Source organism: Heloderma suspectum, chromosome 2, assembly GCF_057233095.1.
Source record: "Heloderma suspectum isolate Gila_16-S chromosome 2, 16-S_ref, whole genome shotgun sequence".
In the NCBI taxonomy this organism is placed as follows: Eukaryota; Metazoa; Chordata; class Lepidosauria; order Squamata; family Helodermatidae; genus Heloderma; species Heloderma suspectum.
In genome coordinates this window covers 175,950,752-175,968,415 of record NC_139459.1, presented here as the reverse complement: position 1 = coordinate 175,968,415, position 17,664 = coordinate 175,950,752, and the positions used below count along the sequence as shown (strand labels likewise).

General features: G+C 47.1%; 2 protein-coding genes across 3 annotated transcripts in view; one reads left to right on the top strand and one right to left on the bottom strand.

Annotated features, from left to right (window-relative positions):
• Positions 1 to 17,664, bottom strand: part of LOC146353374 (synaptonemal complex central element protein 1-like) — a 615,017-nt gene that overhangs the window by 215,327 nt on the left and 382,026 nt on the right. The window lies entirely within an intron of this gene.
• The window catches only part of NDUFB11 (NADH:ubiquinone oxidoreductase subunit B11), a 50,304-nt gene that overhangs the window by 23,509 nt on the left and 9,131 nt on the right, over positions 1 to 17,664 (top strand). The window contains exons 2-3 of one of the 2 annotated variants that reach the window (XM_084836293.1): positions 6,161 to 6,291; positions 9,484 to 9,641. In XM_084836293.1, coding sequence (XP_084692419.1) covers positions 6,161 to 6,291; positions 9,484 to 9,607 — 255 coding nt within the window. In that variant the 3' untranslated portion in view covers positions 9,608 to 9,641. The remainder of the gene's footprint in view (positions 1 to 6,160; positions 6,292 to 9,483; positions 9,642 to 17,664) is intronic. The other variant, XM_084836292.1, reaches the window with a different exon arrangement.

The following is a 17,664-nucleotide window of genomic DNA, read 5'->3' as shown; positions in this document are numbered from 1 at the left end:
TGCCCTTGATGATCATCAGCAAGTGTGACCACCTCTATAAAAGCCAAAGTCTGAGGAGATTACTCAGACTCAAAGTCTGAGGAGATTACACAGCATTGAGGTGTGTGTTAACACAATGCCAAAGAGTAAAGACATCAGCAATGATCTTAGAGAAGCAATTGTTGCTGCCCATCAATCTGGGAAGGGTTACCAGGCCATTTCCAAACAATTTAAAGTCCATCATTCTACAGTGAGGAAGATTATTCACAAGTGGAAAACATTCAAGACAGTTGCCAACCTTCCCAGGAGTGGACATCCCAGCAAATTCACCCCAAGGGCAGACCGTGCAATGCTCAGAGTAATTGCAAAACACCCAAGAGTTACATCTCAGACTCAACAGGCTTCAGTTAGCATGTTAGATGTTGAAGTCCATGACAGTACAATTAGAAAAAGACTGAACAAGTATGGTTTGTTTGGAAGGGTTGCCAGGAGAAAGCCTCTTCTCTCTAAAAAGAACATGGCAGCATGGCGTAGGTTTGCAAAGTTGCATCTGAATTACAAGACTCCTTGAACAATGTCCTTTGGAGAGACGAGACCAAAGTGGAGATGTTTGGCCATAATGCACAGCGCCACGTTTGGCGAAAACCAAACACAGCATTTCAGCACAAACATCTCATACCAGCTGTCAAGCACGGTGGTGAAGGGGTGATGATTTGGGCTTGTGTTGCAGCCACAGGACCTGGGCACCTTGCAGTCATTGAGTTGACCATGACCTCCTCTGTATACCAAAGTATTCTAGAGTCAAATGTGAGGCCATCTGTCCGACAGCTAAAGCCTGGCCAAAATTGGGTCATGCAACAGGACAATGATCCCAAGCACACCAGCAAATCTACAACAGAATGGCTGAAAAAGAAAATAATCAAGGTGTTGCAATGGCTCAGTCAAAGTCCAGACCGCAACCCGATTGAAATGCTGTGGCAGGATATGCATAAATAAGAGAGCTGTGCATAAACAAATGCCCGCAAACCTTCAATGAACTGAAGCAACGTTGTAAAGAAGAGTGGGCCAAAATTCCTCCACAACGATGTGAGAGACTGATAAAGTCATCCAGAAAACGATTACTTCAAGTTATTGCTGCTAAAGGTGGTTCTACAAGCTATTGAATCATAAGTTGTACTTAGTTTTTCACAGATGGCTTCTCCATTTTGGCTTTATTTCTGTAAAATAAATAATGACACGGTGTAATACGTGATGTGTTGTTGTTCATCTGAGGTTGTATTTATCTAATTTTAAGACCTGCTAAGGACCAGATGATTTCTATTATGTCCTGATATGTAAAACCATAGAACTCAACGAGGGTGTACTTTCTTTTTCACATGACTGTACATAGTTGGTGGGCTGCAGCTGCATCCTACTTAGTGGGTCACAAGCCACCATGGGGGCCTGGCCTGAGAGATGGAGGGCGCAGGGAGGTAAGCGGCCTCTGAGGTATGCACGATCCATATCCAGAAAGAATTCTGTTTCCCGTGGAAGGAGCTGGTGTGTAATTGAGCCAAAAGGGCTCCTGCCCTTAGAGGCAGGAGACTTTGAGGGGCCACACTGTGGGCCTGAGATGGGGGTGGAAGCAGCTGCTAGAAGCAGTAGGAGGGGCTGCTTGCCTGATTTGTAGATCCCTCCCTTTCCCATCCACTTACCAACCCCACTCCTGGGGGCAGGATAAACCATGCTTTCTGCAGCACCTGAGATTCTGTCCGTCTGCCTGTGCGCGTGCATGTACTTTTTCTCCTGGTACTTTAAATATTTAAGCAGCAGCCGAGCTGCTCTTCCTTTTAATAAATCATAGTGACCTGAAACTGCTGCCTTGCTTGAGGAGAGCTTCAGAGCAGGGTGGCTCCCTCTGCCGCAGGTCATAGCGAGGTGCTGGGAGAGAAAAGCACAGGGAAAAGCATCAGATGAGAGCTAGGGTGTACTAGGGTGGCTGGGAAAAGCCCTTTGAAATAATCCCCCTGCCTCTGGTTGATTTGGTGTATCCCCTTTCTGCCATGGTATAACCTTAAGGTTTAAGCCCAGCTACCCTGCTTCAAGCCTCGTCTCCTGGGACTGAGCAGCTTGTTGTCTTCTCCCTTCTCCCAAAGGCTGTGTCTCAGTAAGTCCTCTGGGACTTCTAATGTTGGGTTATAGATGCCCTGGAATATGTGATACATTCTCTGAACATGTGCAGTATATTGTTCCTTCACCACTGAGTTAATGGCAGCCAGATCCCCCCCTCCATGATTCAGGAGCAGAGCTCGCAGATCACTGGGTGTTACTTCTGGGCTAGCTTGAGCTCCAGCCACCCTTCTTAAAAATGGAAAGGACATTCACTACTGGGGTTGTTGATAGCTGGTTATATTAGCAATGAGGGCATCGAGTTTTATATGCTGCCAGGCTGCCCTGTTTAGGGGTGGAGCGGGGGGAGGCACAAGTTTCATGGTGCAGCTAAGACCTGGAGTGGGTTTTAGTCCTTCTCTCCAAAAACACAGTGTTGCTCTCACACTGTCCCTTTGAGGACTTGCAGAGTATTTAACTACTCTGCTTTCTCTTCATTCTCCCCACACCCTGGTCCAACCTTATCCACCTTCACAGCATGGGGAAGGGTGAGGTGTGGGCTCTATGCCCCAGTTCCCTGCTTTTTGTCAAAACACAAATTGGAGGAGAGAGGTGGCATGGCTTGGGATTGTACCTATCTTCCACCTGATCAGGAATAGGCAACACGAAGCCGTGTTTGGAAGGGCTACACATCCAGACCAGACAGTGATGCTGCCCTCCTTTCTTCCCAGCACCAGGCAAGAAAGTTTTACATATCAGGACATAATAAAAATCATCTGGTCCTTACTTGCCGATCTTTCCTCCTTATATACCTGCCATTCCAATTTTTAAAAAAAGAAATGAATTGTCCCCGCTCTTCCACGAAAGGAGACCAGAGATCCATGGCAAATATAGCTCCCAGGATGTGAAAGGGAGGAGGGGCCCCTGTACTCATAAGCCTGCTGTGACTCAGTCTCAACCAGCAAGTAGGCGAAGGAATAAGGAGTCCCTGCTGTGTGAGGGAGGGGGGGAGAGAATAGCGCAGTGGCATGGAGAAGGAAGACTCTCACTCTGTAGCCCCTCCAGGTGCCCAAACTAGTCCTCTCCCTTGACCAACTTGGCAAGTCTCCCGGCATCAGTCCCCCCTCCCCCCCCCCACTTCTGGGGCGTCCTGCAGATTGCTAGGTCAGCTTGTCTGTGGATATGTCCATCAGTTTATGTGTACTTTCAAGTAAGCAATAGAAAGGGGGGGGGGAGGTGTGGGCAGTCTGGGCTGCTGCTGGAGAATTTGCTCATTCGAAGGCTGCTCTCACCCAAGCTTTCGGATTCGTCCTTCACAGCCCCGTGCTTGGAACTGGGCAAAAGGAGTATCCAAGCAACAGTCTAATGACATCTCATCTCTACTGTTTTTGTTAGTTCCCTCAAATTTCTTTATGTGCAAGCCTTCCACTTTCTTTTTCTCTTTTCTCTTTCTTTTTCTCTCTCTCCCCCCCCCCCTTTCTTTTCTTTTGGTGTGGTGGATGGGGGGAGACTGAACCCAAATTTTTAATGCACGGAGAAGTCTGTTAAAATGACAAAGTAGACTGGAAGTAAAAGTCCTTGTCCAAATCTGCTAGGGAAAGGGTGTCACTCCCACCAGGAAGAGCCCCATTCCTATGGGCCAATGCCAGATTGGGTGGCAGATGGAATCCGCCACCTTTCAATTCCACCAAAGGCTAGGCACAGATTTTCCTAAAATAGAAACTGTGTGTGGTCTCTGGTTCAAAGCCCCTTTCCCATACTTTCCCAGTTCTGGCCCACTTACTCTTGCAGTATTAGGGTAATACTGTCCTATTAGGGTTAACTGAGATAATGTATGCAAAGTGCTATATAAATAAATGTGAATTCAAATTAATCCAATATTTACTACATTGGAAGAGAACTGGGATGAACAAAGCAGAATCTGAAGCCCTGCTAAATTGACCGGACTCTCTAAAATCATGCGCAGGGCTTAATAACCCAGGCTGAGCCCCAGAACCTGCTTTCAATGACAAGACTCGGCAATTAATTTGAACCAGTACCAGAAAATTCCATGGGAGTTGGAAGCATTTTCCTCCCCCGCCCCACTGAAATTGTTTTGGTAATGCTTAGGAATTTTGAATATTTTTTTCTGCTGGCTGGACCTATTTTGTATAGCACCTACACTTGACTGGAAAAGAGCTCCTCTGAGCATGCAGTCTTCATTTCCACAGTATCACTGCAGTCAGCTTCCACTTGCACAGCTTCCTGGCCCCAGGTGTGTGTGTGTGTGTGTGTGTGTGTGTGTTCATCTTCTAGAAAGGCATGAGTCCCTGCAACTCCCGGTCTTGCTGTTCCCTTCCAAATCTGGCGAGACTGACGGATTATGTCTTGTTGGCTGTGCTGAGCTGTTTGAATGGGCATTGTATCACCCAATATGCTTTGTGTCTGGCTTTAGTGTTATGTCTGCCTCTCCTCTCCAAGGAGTATTGGCCTCCTCTTGTTTTGCTATTGAAGAAGCAGCTGGGGGGCATGCATGTCATCCAAAAGAGTCCTCTGTGCCTCAGTTTGGGTTAATGATGCCAGGCAGACCTGACCCCTTTGTAGCTTGAAGGGAAGGTTGGACACAAACTGAGTCTGAGCATTGAGGAGGGATCGCTGCATTCATGTCTGGGGAGTTGAGGAGGGCACCACCCTGCTGCCTGGAAGTTCAGAAACAGCCACATAATAAGCAACTCGGGAGCAAGGAATCTTGCTCTGGGTTGTTTCTGTGAGAGAATCCACGTTGCATGCACAAACACATAAGCCTAGTCCACAGAGTCTTTGAATTTCATACTTAACCCTTCTCCTCCCTGAGATCAGTCTCAACAAGTATGCTTTACAAGTTAATGTAATTTTCACCTCTCCCCACTTGCACAGCTTAAGTTCATGAGAGCACTGACAGTCTCTTTTAGTTTTCTCTTAATTCTTTCAGGGTTAGCAAAGCGGCTTGAGGCTCATTTTGAATAGTATAGAAAAAAATTATGTGGAGCAGGACTGGAGCCTGAGCTGTGTACAGAAACCACATCCACACCCCTCTAATTCAAAACCGTTTCTCGGATAATTTTTATTGTTGAGCCTTCCCAAATTAATCTGCAAGATTCTTGATGTACATATATATCACTCCTAGTAGCAAACATGATTGAAATGAGCAGCGTGCAGGAGGGTGAAGAGGGGGTGGGGGAATTCCCAACATAACATAACTCCTCCATGCCCTTCTCCTTAATTGCTTGCCCTATTGTGTTTTGAAGGTTTCAAGTTTGGCCTCTCTCTCACCAATTCTTTTCTTTGCAAATGGGTGTGCAGGGTAAGATGGCTGCCAATTTCTGTAGCACCTGGTGCTGTGGGCTGGCTAGACAAGTGGGGTCGATAGCAGAGATTATGTGTACCAGAGGTGGACAACACACAGGCCGCATGTGCCTCCTGCTGTCCCCCAATATGTTTGTTTTGTTTTTTTTTAGAATTTAACAAAAAAAGGTATCTGTAGCAGAATGAGAGCCAAATGGGCCAAATTTAGCTTAATTGAAAATTCGGTCCTTTTTACACTCCATAGTCACTACTGAGCACCTAAAAGGTTACATTTAACTTGGAAACAAGCTATATTTAACCTTTGTAGTGCAGTGTAGTGCTTTGGAGCAGTTTGCTGCTGAATTTCAGTGGCAAACTCATGTTTTTTTCTCCCACCTCCCTTTTTTGGGGCGCCCCATGAACTGCGGTCTGTGGAAGAGTCCAGGGGGCGAAAATAGCCTCTGGACTTTCCACAGTTGCCCACTCCTGATGTATACGGACAAGCATGGCATAAAGGCAGGAGCTGCATGGCTTTGACAGGGAATAATTTCTGATCCCAAATAAGTAAGGTCTGATTTAAAAAATATATGTATATATATTGCATTAGCTGTCCAGGCAGAGAATAGTAGCCACTTCTTAGATTGCCCTGAACATTTTGGGAAGTTTCAGAATAAGGATGTGTACAAAGCTGAACTTGAGTAGGTAAAGTCAGAGGCCCTTACTGCTGATGTACAGTACCTGCTTCTTCTATACATGCAGAGTAACTCTGTTCTGCTTCTTCCTCTTCCAGAATCCAGATTACCATGGCTTTGACTCAGATCATGTCATCGATCTCTGGAATATGCGTCTTGTCTTCTTCTGTGGAGTATCGGTTTGCATTGTATTAGGCTCAGTCTTCCTGCACTATCTGCCTGACCATGGGTAAGGTCTTTTTTGTGAAACTCCATCTCCAGTTTTGCTGTCCTTTGCAGGCCTTCTGTTCTTCACACAGTGACTCTTGGTCCAGGTGCCTTGGGTCAAGTCGGCCAGCATCCTCACTAGCACAGTAACTCTTATGCTTCCAAACATGCTACCACCACATGTCCTGGATCTCCCAGCCCTTTACTCCCATTTTGCTTCAGCATGAAGTGATCCACCCCTTGTATCTCTTGTCCTCAGAGTTCTTCTGATCTCTGGTGTCTGATTTGGCCAAACATTTTCTTTCCTAATAACCCACTGGCTTAGAAGGACCAAGTGCCTTGTGTAGAGGAAATGGAGTTGCCTCTAAGAATCTGCTTTCAATACTTGTCATTCCTAATACGTGAGGTGCCTGGGCACAGCTTTCCTCGGACTTGGAAGGAGTTGGCTTGTTCGTTGGATTTGTACCCTGTCTTTCTACCAGAAATGGCACTCCAGGCAGCTTACAATCACTAATAAAATTTGACAAAAACAATAATAAGCCAAAAATAATAAGCAAATACATTAAAACACATTAAAAACACGACAGTAACAGAGCAAAAACAACATCCAGCCAAACAACCCACTTACACACCAAAGCCTTGTTTGAACAGAGTGGTCTTTGCCTGTCAGCGGAAGGATAGCAAAGAGGGAACAAACCTGGCCTCCCTTGGCAAGGAGTTCCACAACCAGGGAGCGGTCACTGAGAAGGCCCTCTTTCACATTGCCACTGAATGCGCTTCTGAAGGCAGCGTTCTCTCTAGGCAGATTTGTTAGGGAGAAGGCAGTCTTTCAGGCAGCCTGATCCCAAGCCAGAAGAGTGGAAGTGCGTAGGAAGGTGGGGTACAAATCAAATCAATAAATAAGTGATTGGAGTATTTTTATTACGCTTGGTTTTCTTGATATGCTTATGTGGCATATCTGAAGAAAATCTGTGTAGCCCGAAATGCTTTGGGACTGTGGACACTTTTGCGATTCAGTACATTTTGTGTGCCTCTGATGGTCTGCTTTGCATCAGTATTTTTTGGAGCCGTCACTGCCTTTTGTGTCCTTTCTCTGGTGAAGCAGGGATCCTGCTTTGAGGAGATCAGAGGGTAAGGTTTAGCAAAGAGATGGAGGCAATTAGAGGGAAATAATCAAAGGCCCTGAATCTGCTGCTTGCGGTATGTCTAAGATCCTTGGGAGATGTAGATGGATTTGACTGACAGAAGGCTGTCAAAGCAACTTCCCTCCCACCCAGCGAGGAGCAGAAATCATGGCTCCATGTTAAAACCCATCCTGCTGCATTTGATGCACATATCCTCTGCCTGAGGGTCCGGTATGCTCAGCACTCTGCCCATACCTACCCCCATGTTCCAGGCAAGTCGAGCCCCATGAGATGTTGCCATGCAGAGTTGTACCTTGCCCGGACAGAGCCTCAGATCAGAGCCAGTCTCCACAGGTGCTGAACATGAAGAACACTGTCACTATTAGCTGGGGAACTGCAAAGCTTGGAAGGAGTTTGTGGGGTATCTGGACCCGCTCCCCTTGTATACAATCCTCTGCCTGCTTGGATAGGCTTAATCTATCACAACATCAGTGGATTCAGCCGATACTTTGCTTGCCTCTTCCTGTAGTGTATTATTCTTAGGAATGGGTATAGAATTATTTGCCACTAAATCTCCCTGCCCACCTCCTACAGTCTGACTGAATACATGTTGTCATGCAACCCTTTGGCACCCCAACTCCAGGTAAAATCTGCTGCTTCCCAAATTGGCATGAACGAGATTCCACTTGTCCTCCTCTGGATGTCAAGCCTCTAACTGTAGCCATTCCAAAGTGCAAACTTGGCTCTTATTAGGCTGTTACCAGTAAGTGAGAAGTATTATAATAGGCATGCCTCTTCTATAAAGAGTGGACCACGTATGCGTGCACACACGTAAGCTTTCACATACACTATACAATCGGCGCAGCTCATCATAGTTTATTTAGGGCCTGTTTTAGGGTTCCACAAGGGCTATTTAACCCTCGCACAACCCACCCCCACCAGGTTAGGACAACACAACAAGCAGTAGTCGTAGCTTGACTATTCAAAATAGCCACCAGCTCACACCACAACCAACTGTGGCTTCAATAAGCCACGGTGGGCAGTTTGATCATTCAAACAGGCCCACCAACTTTATCAGCTCACCTGAGTTGCTCACCCTGTAACTACACAACATAAGAGTCCAATTACAAAGAATCAAAGGAGGCTGCTATTAGGAAAGGCAGTTACAAGGAGAAGGAACAAGTTGCAAAATAGAACAGAATGAGAAAAGGCTGCCGCCAAAGGTGCCACATCACCCTTCCCCAACCTGGCCCCTTCCCTGTGTGTTGAACTGTAAGTCCCGTCATCCTCAGTCAGCTGGCCATGCTGGGTGGTGAAAGATGGGAGTTATTGTCGAAAACAACTGGAGGGCACCAGGTTGGAGAAGGCTGTACTATCGTGTCATGCCATCTTCTAGAAAGCTGGAACCTTCCCCTGTTACAGCCTCAACCTATCCTTTGTGCTGATCCAGGATAGAAAGATCCAATCATTGGCTTTTTCCACCCCATCATGGGTTGTCTCATATGATCTTGGTTCCCTAATTAAATCAGTGTTCCTTCCCCAGGCTTCAGTGCATCCTTTATAATTCTATTTCTTCCTGCTTTTTACCCCCCAGTATCCACTTCTGTCCTCAGCAGAGTGAAACCCCAAAAGTTATGAAATGTGACTTCAGAGCATTTTTGTATTTTTGCTTCTGCGGCCATATGGGAAATGGGGAGGTGGTTCTTTGGATCAGGGGAAAACATCATTTAACCCAGCCAGTTGGAATGGGGATTCCCTCCTGAGCAGCTATGATTTTGGGGATAGCAGGTATATGGATGGCAAGTAGCCATATTTTGGCTTGGAGTTGGAAAACACGGGTTCCCCTGCCCCCTCCATAAGGCCTTGGGTAGCAGAGGAAAATGCCTGGATGGGACCTACTGAAACTAAAGACTAGAGTGTCCATTGGAAACAATGGGAACTGTGAGTGACAGTTGAGATTACTGGCTTCCACTGAAATCAGTCCAAGCTACAAATAAAGCAAGGCACGGATCCGGAGAGGGAATGGAATAGGTCACAGGGATAGAAATGAAATGTGTTGGTTTATATTGCTCTTTGTTTATCCCTTGTAGGAGTCCAGTGGCAAAGACTGGGGCCTATCCCCCCAGCCCCGACTACAAGCCCGTCATAGACTTAGATCTAGTTTCTCGATTGGAAACCACTTTCAGCCTTTCCCTCAGTAACCAAGAAGGCTAGAAACTTGGGTGGTGTCAGAAGATTTCTAATATAGGTATTGCTTCCATTCAAAGGTGTTTGTTGCTGTTTTTTTTCAAAATCTGGGAGAGCCAGACTTCAACCAACCAAGCTATATAACCTGATGATTGCAATCATCACATGACACCTTCCACCCTCTTAAAAAGACTCCCTTTTAGGTCAGTGTCCAAGAATAAATGCATTCCCTAATAAGCCTCATTCCCAGAGAGTTCCCAGCTTAAACAGCCCCTGCCCCGAAGGCAGCACAGAGATGTAAATTTATCTTTCTCCCCCAGCCTTACACACACACACACACCCCTACCTTTTCCCCAAAACCAGCACTTCCATAGAGGAACACACTGCAAGCATTTCGGGGTAGGGGGATGGGACAAGACAGGGCATCCCTACTAATTAGCTGGATGTTTCAAAGGAAGTGAAAAAGAGCCCCTGGCAGCAACTGTGTTATTGCTGCATGGGGGGGGGGGGGCAATCTGGATCACGTGAGCTTAAGGGTAGCAATCTGAGCTAATGGTTAGAGATTGCTCTTGGCATCTTAGTTTATTTATGTCATGTCCTATCCTGACAGTTCAGGAACACTTCTAACAGAAGCTAACACTTCTGAATGACATAGAGGGGTCCATGCCTTGTAAAGGTTTTTTAATAGAAACCAGCCCGACAAATGGAAAGAGGAGGAAAGATAAAAGTATACAAATGTGGGAATGACTTGCTATGAAAGCAAGTGTTTCTGCTCCTTGCATGGTCCAGCCCTGTGCCATCAAAACCTGAAGCACCCCCTGCAGTGTATAGCCTCCCAAGCCCTGCCTCACTGTTTCCTTAGCATACTCCCCGCTCTCTGTTTGGCAAACATTAATTCCCAGTCACCATATTTCTCCATATCATCGCTATTGGAAATAGTCTGCCACTCTAGTGCTAGGGACTTGGTATACCAATCTAAGGTTCCTTCTATAAACATTTAATAATAAAAGAGGGGTGTCTGTGTGTCAGCATGATAGCACCAAGACCGTGACACCTAAACACCTGAGACTTGGCATGCATACGAAGAAGACCCTAGGTATGTACACTTCAGGGTTATTTTGTTTTCAAAACACAATAATGAATTCACTTAACTTTAAATGTCTGTGTGTTTGAAGCCTGTGGTACCATCTTAAGTCACTAGTGTCAAATATCCCTAACTAGTACATAGCTTTGCAGTCGATACACACCAGGGGGAGGAGTATCCAGGGGGAAGAGATTGTATGTAATGACTACCCCTGGGTTGTTTAGACCATGGATAGTTGGGACCACACAGGAGTGAGTGAACGTGCTGCCTCCTGACCGCTCACTGCTTCTGCTTTGGTAAAGAGCCCAGGAAGTGGATTGTGGACTGTGATGTTTGAGCCTAGCACTCTGGGTTTTTGAGGGAGAAGCAACCCAGAGTTTTAACCCATGATTTGTTGTTGGCTTAAAACTCTGAGTTCTTTCTCCCTCAACAACCCAGAGTGTCATGTTCAGACATCATGGAGCACAACCCAGAGATGGGGTGCTCCTGGCTTGTTTACCAAAGTGGAAGAGACTATTCTAACCCATGCAAATCCGGGTCTGTTTGGTAATGGTAAAATAAAAGCTGGGTGTTTGCGATTTTTGTCACAGTTAATTTCTCTTGTTTTGCTGAAGTGCAAGTGCCTGGTCTGATGTGTGCACGCTGCACCTCTATAAAAGATCCCTACAGTTTTGGGGTTTTGGACACACCTGTATGTTCATCCACATGCAAATGAGGACATGTGTTAAAGTCTTCCTCACACAGAACATGGTTAACTTCTGGAATTCACTGTCACAAGATCGCTTTAAAGGGCGATTAGACAATTCATGGAGGATGAGGTCAGCAACAGCTACTAGTCATGGCCATGTGCTGCACCAAGGTTTAGAAGCAGTGTGCCTCTGAATACTGGTTGCTGGAGGGCAAGAACAGGAGAGGGCTGTCGCCATCATGTCCTGCTTCCAGGTGTCCTAGAGTCATCTCTTCAGTCAGTGTGGGAAACAGAATGCTGGACTGGATAAGTCCCAACCTGGTACCCTTCAGATGTATTGGACTGCAATTCCCATCATTGCCCATGCTGGCGCCATGGGTTGGGGAAGGCTGAGAATGTGTCAGGGTGGAAACTGAGCTGATAGAACCCCAGAGCAGTTCTGATTCTGAGGAGGATCAGCAATCCGTGGGAGAGGAGCCAGCTCATCCCTCACAGGCACAGCAGCTGGCAGAGATTCCTCCTGCCGGCATTCCTGAGATAGTGACCCTGGCAGTGAGAAAGTGCAGGAGGCGGGCTTGCTAGACGCTCGACGCAGATGCAGGGAGCGACGAGCGATGGAGGGTGCGGAAAGGAGGCGTAGCGCCCGTTTGGCACGCAAGCAACGGCTGCGTCCCGTGGACCCAAGGGAAAGAGGGAGGATCTCTCCCTAGCCCATAAGTTCAGGGTCTTCAAGTGATTCTCCCTCAAATGGGGACCAACTGCCTACCCGAAGCATAGGCTACTCTGCTGTTCATTGCTTAGTCGCTGGTGATTAGCATCTGAAACAATCATTAAGTTGTAAAAGGATTAAAGCCTTGGAAAGAATCCTTTCGTCTATGTCTTGAGTTGGCTATTGGAGTGTACTGAAAGAGGCCGCTAGGGCGCTCCTGACAGAATGGCCTTTTGTGCTTCAGCAGGGCTCCTCTTCCATTCTTAAGTTTTCCACATGATTGCCAACTCATATACTGGCAGGCAGGCTGATGCAAGTGGACTGCTCCTGGTCTCTCAACCACAGTTAAGAAAATGGAGGTCAAACTGCAGGACTGTTCTCCCCTCCCCAGTGCGAATTCCTCCTGCTCACTTTAACTGTGGTGAAGTGATATATTAGCATCAATATTAGCCACTCCTAGTGGTAGCCAGGTTTTTCTCTTAAGAGGGGAACTGGTTAAACGTGGTTAATGTTAGTGTAGATGAAGAACTCTACAGTCCTGCAGCCTTCCCCGAGTCTCATAACCCTGATGAAGCAACCAGGAGCATTACATCTATGCCAGCCCATTTTCATTGCCCCACAAAAAAAATGGGGGGAGAGATCCACATCTAGAAAATCTAGACTCTCTAATGAGATGTTTACCAACTTATAATAAGCTTTTCATAATTATTCTGCTTCCTGGTTCACTGTTTCAACTCATTTTTTAAAAAAGGAAGACAGGGGAAGTTATAGAAAGTGAGGTTAGATGGCAGGATTGGTGTCAGGGGAGGGAAAGAATCAATCTTTTGAAGCCCTGACCATTCCTTTACTGGGCACTGTTCACGCGCTTCAGATCTTTTCTCTGCACCATGAATGCTTGAACGATGTCCTCTCTCTTTTTTTAAAAAGGAAGCTGTATTTCTCACAATGCCATATGATGAACATGAATAATGGACTCTACTTGTTTGTGACTCAAAACAGTAAATTTGGGGTCACTGCGGCCACATTCATAGGGACAGGCAGGGCAGAGAATGGAAGGGAAGCACCTTAGCTGTCTGGCTAGAGCCCCAGACTGCATTTAAGGGGGACAGTTTGGTACTACAACATCTAGTACCAGCCTTTTCCCCGCTTCTCTCCATACTTTAAAAGCCACAGCAGTACACTATGCAGGTACCTGCTCCACAAATACCAGTTTTTTCTTCTGTCTCCCCTGCCCTCCCCCCTTTCATTCTCTCCTCCAAAATGCAACTTTGTTCTGTCTGGCTTTGGGGAAATGATTTGTTTTCAGCCAGGGTAGGCTATTTAGGAGGTGAATTGTGTAAATTCACTGCAGCTCAAGAGCTGCTAGGAGTTATTTTAGGGGTGCACCAGCTGGTGCTAGGTGTGTGTGTATATGTATGTGTATGTGTGTGTGTGTGTGTATATATAGCTTATGGGATATAGATAGACCATGGCCCAGAGCCGGAAGCCATGCTGTTTCGGCTGGCAGGGAAGGGCAGGTTACAGCCTGGCTCTCTGCTGCTGACGCACATAGAACCTTCTGATCAGAAGCAGCTTGCGCAGCTTCTGCTCCCATCCGCTCTGGCTCTGTGATAGACCCTGCAGAGGAGCATCACTAATGAGCAAAGCTTTGCCCCCAGCTTTTGAGCAAAGAGAGGTACCCAGGAGTCCTGGTGCCCGGCATTGCTCCTCTCATCTTCTAAAACACCACACCTCAGTCAGAGCACAGACTAGAGCCTGGCATCTCAATTCTGTCCTCCTCGGCCCCTCTGGTTCCAAATCTGACTGGCTTGGAGTTGAGAGGGCATTTTCAGACAAGAAGCAGTGGATGGGGTGCTTAATTCTTTCCCTGCCTGCTGCTTTTTTCTCTCTCTCTTCACTACCCAAGTGGCGTTTCCCCCAACTGGGGAGTCCAGGGATGCATTTGCTAGTGAAATCAAGGAAAGCAGCCCAGGGGAGTGAATTCCAGGGGGGAAATGGCATACAGGAGAAGAGTTAAGCACCCTTCCCCCACCTGCTGCTGCTGCTTTCCTGGCAAATACTATACTCCCACCACCATCAGTGTGCACATCACCAATCTCCTGTCTTTGCTTGCCACCAAGCATGTCGTAAGCTAGTACATGTCAGCACCCAGAAAATCTGCAATAGAAAGAAAGAGCCAGACTCAGTCAGCACACCACCAGCGCAGTGAATGTTGTGTCATTTTGAGCAAATTGCATAGGGGTTCTGTCAGGTTTTGGTTTAATTAGGTGCAGCCTCGATTCAGTACTTACAGAGTTGGCTAGTACCCATGCTAGCTATTCTGCCCTAATTGTGAAGTAATGCAGTAGTCCAAAGGAAAGACAAACGATGTGTTGGGTCGACTGGCAAGCATGGGGTGGGGGGTGGGGAAACCAGAGCAAATGGGACGCCAATCAGGGATGGGGAGATGTGAAGAGTGCAGGAGTTCCTCCTCACCAGATACCACCTAGTCTGGGACACTTTTTAGCAAATACTGCCTTCTCTTCCCTGCAACAATGAGGGCTAGAACCATCATTAAAAAACAAACAAATCCTTAAGGCTGGGATTCCTGGAAATATACTTGATAATGTATGGAATTCCACTCTAGGAATCACAGTATCTTCCAGTCATTCAGAGGCATGAAGGATCCGTTCTTGTGGTCATTGACTGCTGTGGAAGAACACTGAAGGCCAAGATAACATCATCTTGCCCTCTTATAGCAGCCTTAGTTCTGGGGCACAGCTTCTTACTAGTGACTTCACTGTCCAGAGGCTTGAGATCCACTCCTTGGGTGCTTCCTACCAAAAATCTACAACTGCCTCACATTCTCACTCTCTCTGAAAGTGCCTGATTCTGGTGATGAGGAGAAAGCTGGCATAGATGGCCCAGGAGTCTGGCTTGCTGCCACAGCTACCACCACCACCAGCAGAAAGGGCCTTAGGGAAAAGGCTGGGATCCATCTCCTTGCCTGTGATGACTTGAGTGTTGGCAATGCGAGGTTGGCTGTCTCCACTTGGTGCTCTGGGGAGATGCCTGATCGCGAGACATAACTCACCTCTAATTGATGGGGGTCTCATTAGCGAGGTCTTCAGGGAGCCGGTAATGAACTCCGCTTCTGCATCAAGCGCCTCTTGATTGCTGGAGTTGTAGGAGGCAAGGGAGGGGGACCTTGGGGAATTGGGCCAGCTGCATTTGGACAGGGTGGAGTGTAGAGTGAGGACAACGATGAAAGCATGCTGGAATGAGGATCCATGCTCTTTCTGGTATCATAATTGCATTCTTAGGAGCAAGATCGTAAAGCAAAATGTTTTGCCGTCATGGCTACACATGAGAGGGTAGGTCATTCTTCCTGTTTTACAGATGGGAAACTGAGGCTGAGAGTTGATCTGTCAAGGCCTCCCAGTGACATCCATGCCTACGTTTGGGATTTTGAAGGCCAGTCTCTCCCTGCATCCACACACACAATGTCTTTGTACATCACTCCAGCCACTGAGCAGTTCTGTTTTTTGTCTCCATACATAGTTTCTGTTTTATTTCTGCATTTTCCCCATACCTCCTGATTTCCCCGTCTCCTGATTGCAGGGTAGGTATTCTGTACATTTTTGAATAGGTAGCTGTAGTGCTTGTATGGGCACCAAAGATTGCCACAGAGAGAGGGAATAGGGTCTGTCTTTTTAGCTTGTTGGCATTTGCCTGGAGCCTCCCGCTGGCTGGCTGGCTGACCAACCAGCCTTACCCTTCAGAACGCCAGTTCGGTCACTGGCACTCTCCACCCTATTCCTTCTTTCCTTAAGACCTTTCCTCCTGTAAAGGCATTTTTCTCCACAACTCAAATGTCTCCCTGCCCCCCACTCCTGATTCTTCCCCGGAGTGGGGGCAGGGGAGAGAACAACCCCTCCTCCACTGCTCACCTGCCTGGCTCCTCTTCTAAGTCTGGTCCCTTTCTCAATGGAATTGCTGCAATCCCATTTTTCAACCAGAGAGCTTTGGATGAAAGCTTGCTGCCAGCCCGTTAATATTCTGCTTAATGAGCTGACGAGGCAGATCCTCTGGTTGCAGAGCAGGGAATAATAATTAAACGTGCTTTAGGCCTGTGTCTGGCATTGCTGTCCTAGGCTGCAGGTCATGAGTAGCTGTACATGAGAGAGCGGGGGTGTGATCGGGGCCATACCCTATCTCATACACACACACCCCGGCCAACTCAGTTCAGGTAGTTGAGCAGGCTGTTCTCTCCTGTGTAGGGGATTATCCCTCAGGAGCAATTCAGCATCTGGAGGGGGTGGGGAAAGGAAATTGTAAAAGAAAAAACCCTAGTGGATAAAGATACTTTATTGCACAATGTATGAACCTTGTATGAAACACTAATGCTGCAGTAATGCCCTGCTTCTGAGTCCCCCTCCAACAGCCAAACATCATTTCCCACAGTGCCCTCTACTGGCAGTGGAAAGTCTACCCCTCTGCCCTCTTACTGCCAGTGAGCCAGACTTTCCTTGTGGAGCTATAGCAATTGGTGTACCCATGGTTTGGGGGAATGGCGTAGAGAGCCCATCTGAAGAGCATGGGTCGTGACTGTATTGTGCAGTCCTGATACTCTGATGTTTCATTTTGGAACCAGGGCAGCGGGGTCAAGACATCCCCCCTCCCCGGGCAGTGGGTAAAAACAATTGAACCCATGTAGTTACTTTTTGGTAAATGCTTCGAAACAAAAGAGGCTCTGATTGGGCCTTCTGGGAGATAGGAAATGTTTATACTGCTTCACTGGCTTGAGTCTTCAGTCAGGGACGAAAACACCTTACCAAGTTCCCCCCCCCCCCCGATAAACCAGAATACCCTCCTTTCTTTCAAATAGATTTTATTAAAATGTTCACAGCCACTCTCCTTTGAAACTTGCCTCTCCCCTGTTTTAGAATCCCCAAGGAGCCATTTCTGTGCCTCAAGAATAAAAATTGGCAAAATTGTGTGCCAGTATTTGCAGAATGTATTCCATTGTAAGCTTTCTGCCTACTATTTGGGGCACAAAGCCCTCTCGCTCCCGAATCCATAGTTCTTTCAGGTAGTCTTTCTCGGAGAACTCTGGCACAGAGCTAGCTTGAAAATCTAAAGCCTTCAGTGCAGTGTGGACATGCAGATGCAATGTCTCTGGTTGGACCAGCTAAGCAGCGAAACCAGACAGGCTTCAGAGGGTTCAGAGGGTTGTTTCTGCTCCTTCCTCAGTGAGGCAGCACCACCAAATCAGTTTCCAGCCCTTTCTATAAGACTGGCTGTTGCCCTGTTAAGATTGGGCTGTCAAGGAATAATGGCTTTGATCATTATCATTTGATCATTTGAACAGTATTGTGGGGCAGACCCTCACCCCCAGCCTCAGGGTGGGCACAGTATACCTGGCTGGGGCATGGAGTAGCAGGGATGGAGGGGATTCTGCAGCAAGAAGTCCCAGATATGCTTTCCTCCTCATAGCAGAGGTTTAGCTTTGCAGTTATTCAAACAGATGTATGCTAATCATGGAAGCTATAGAGGGGCAGGGGACATTTATGGGAGCTTTCTGCCACAATGGCTTCTCCTCTACACTCTCTTTCCCGCCCCCA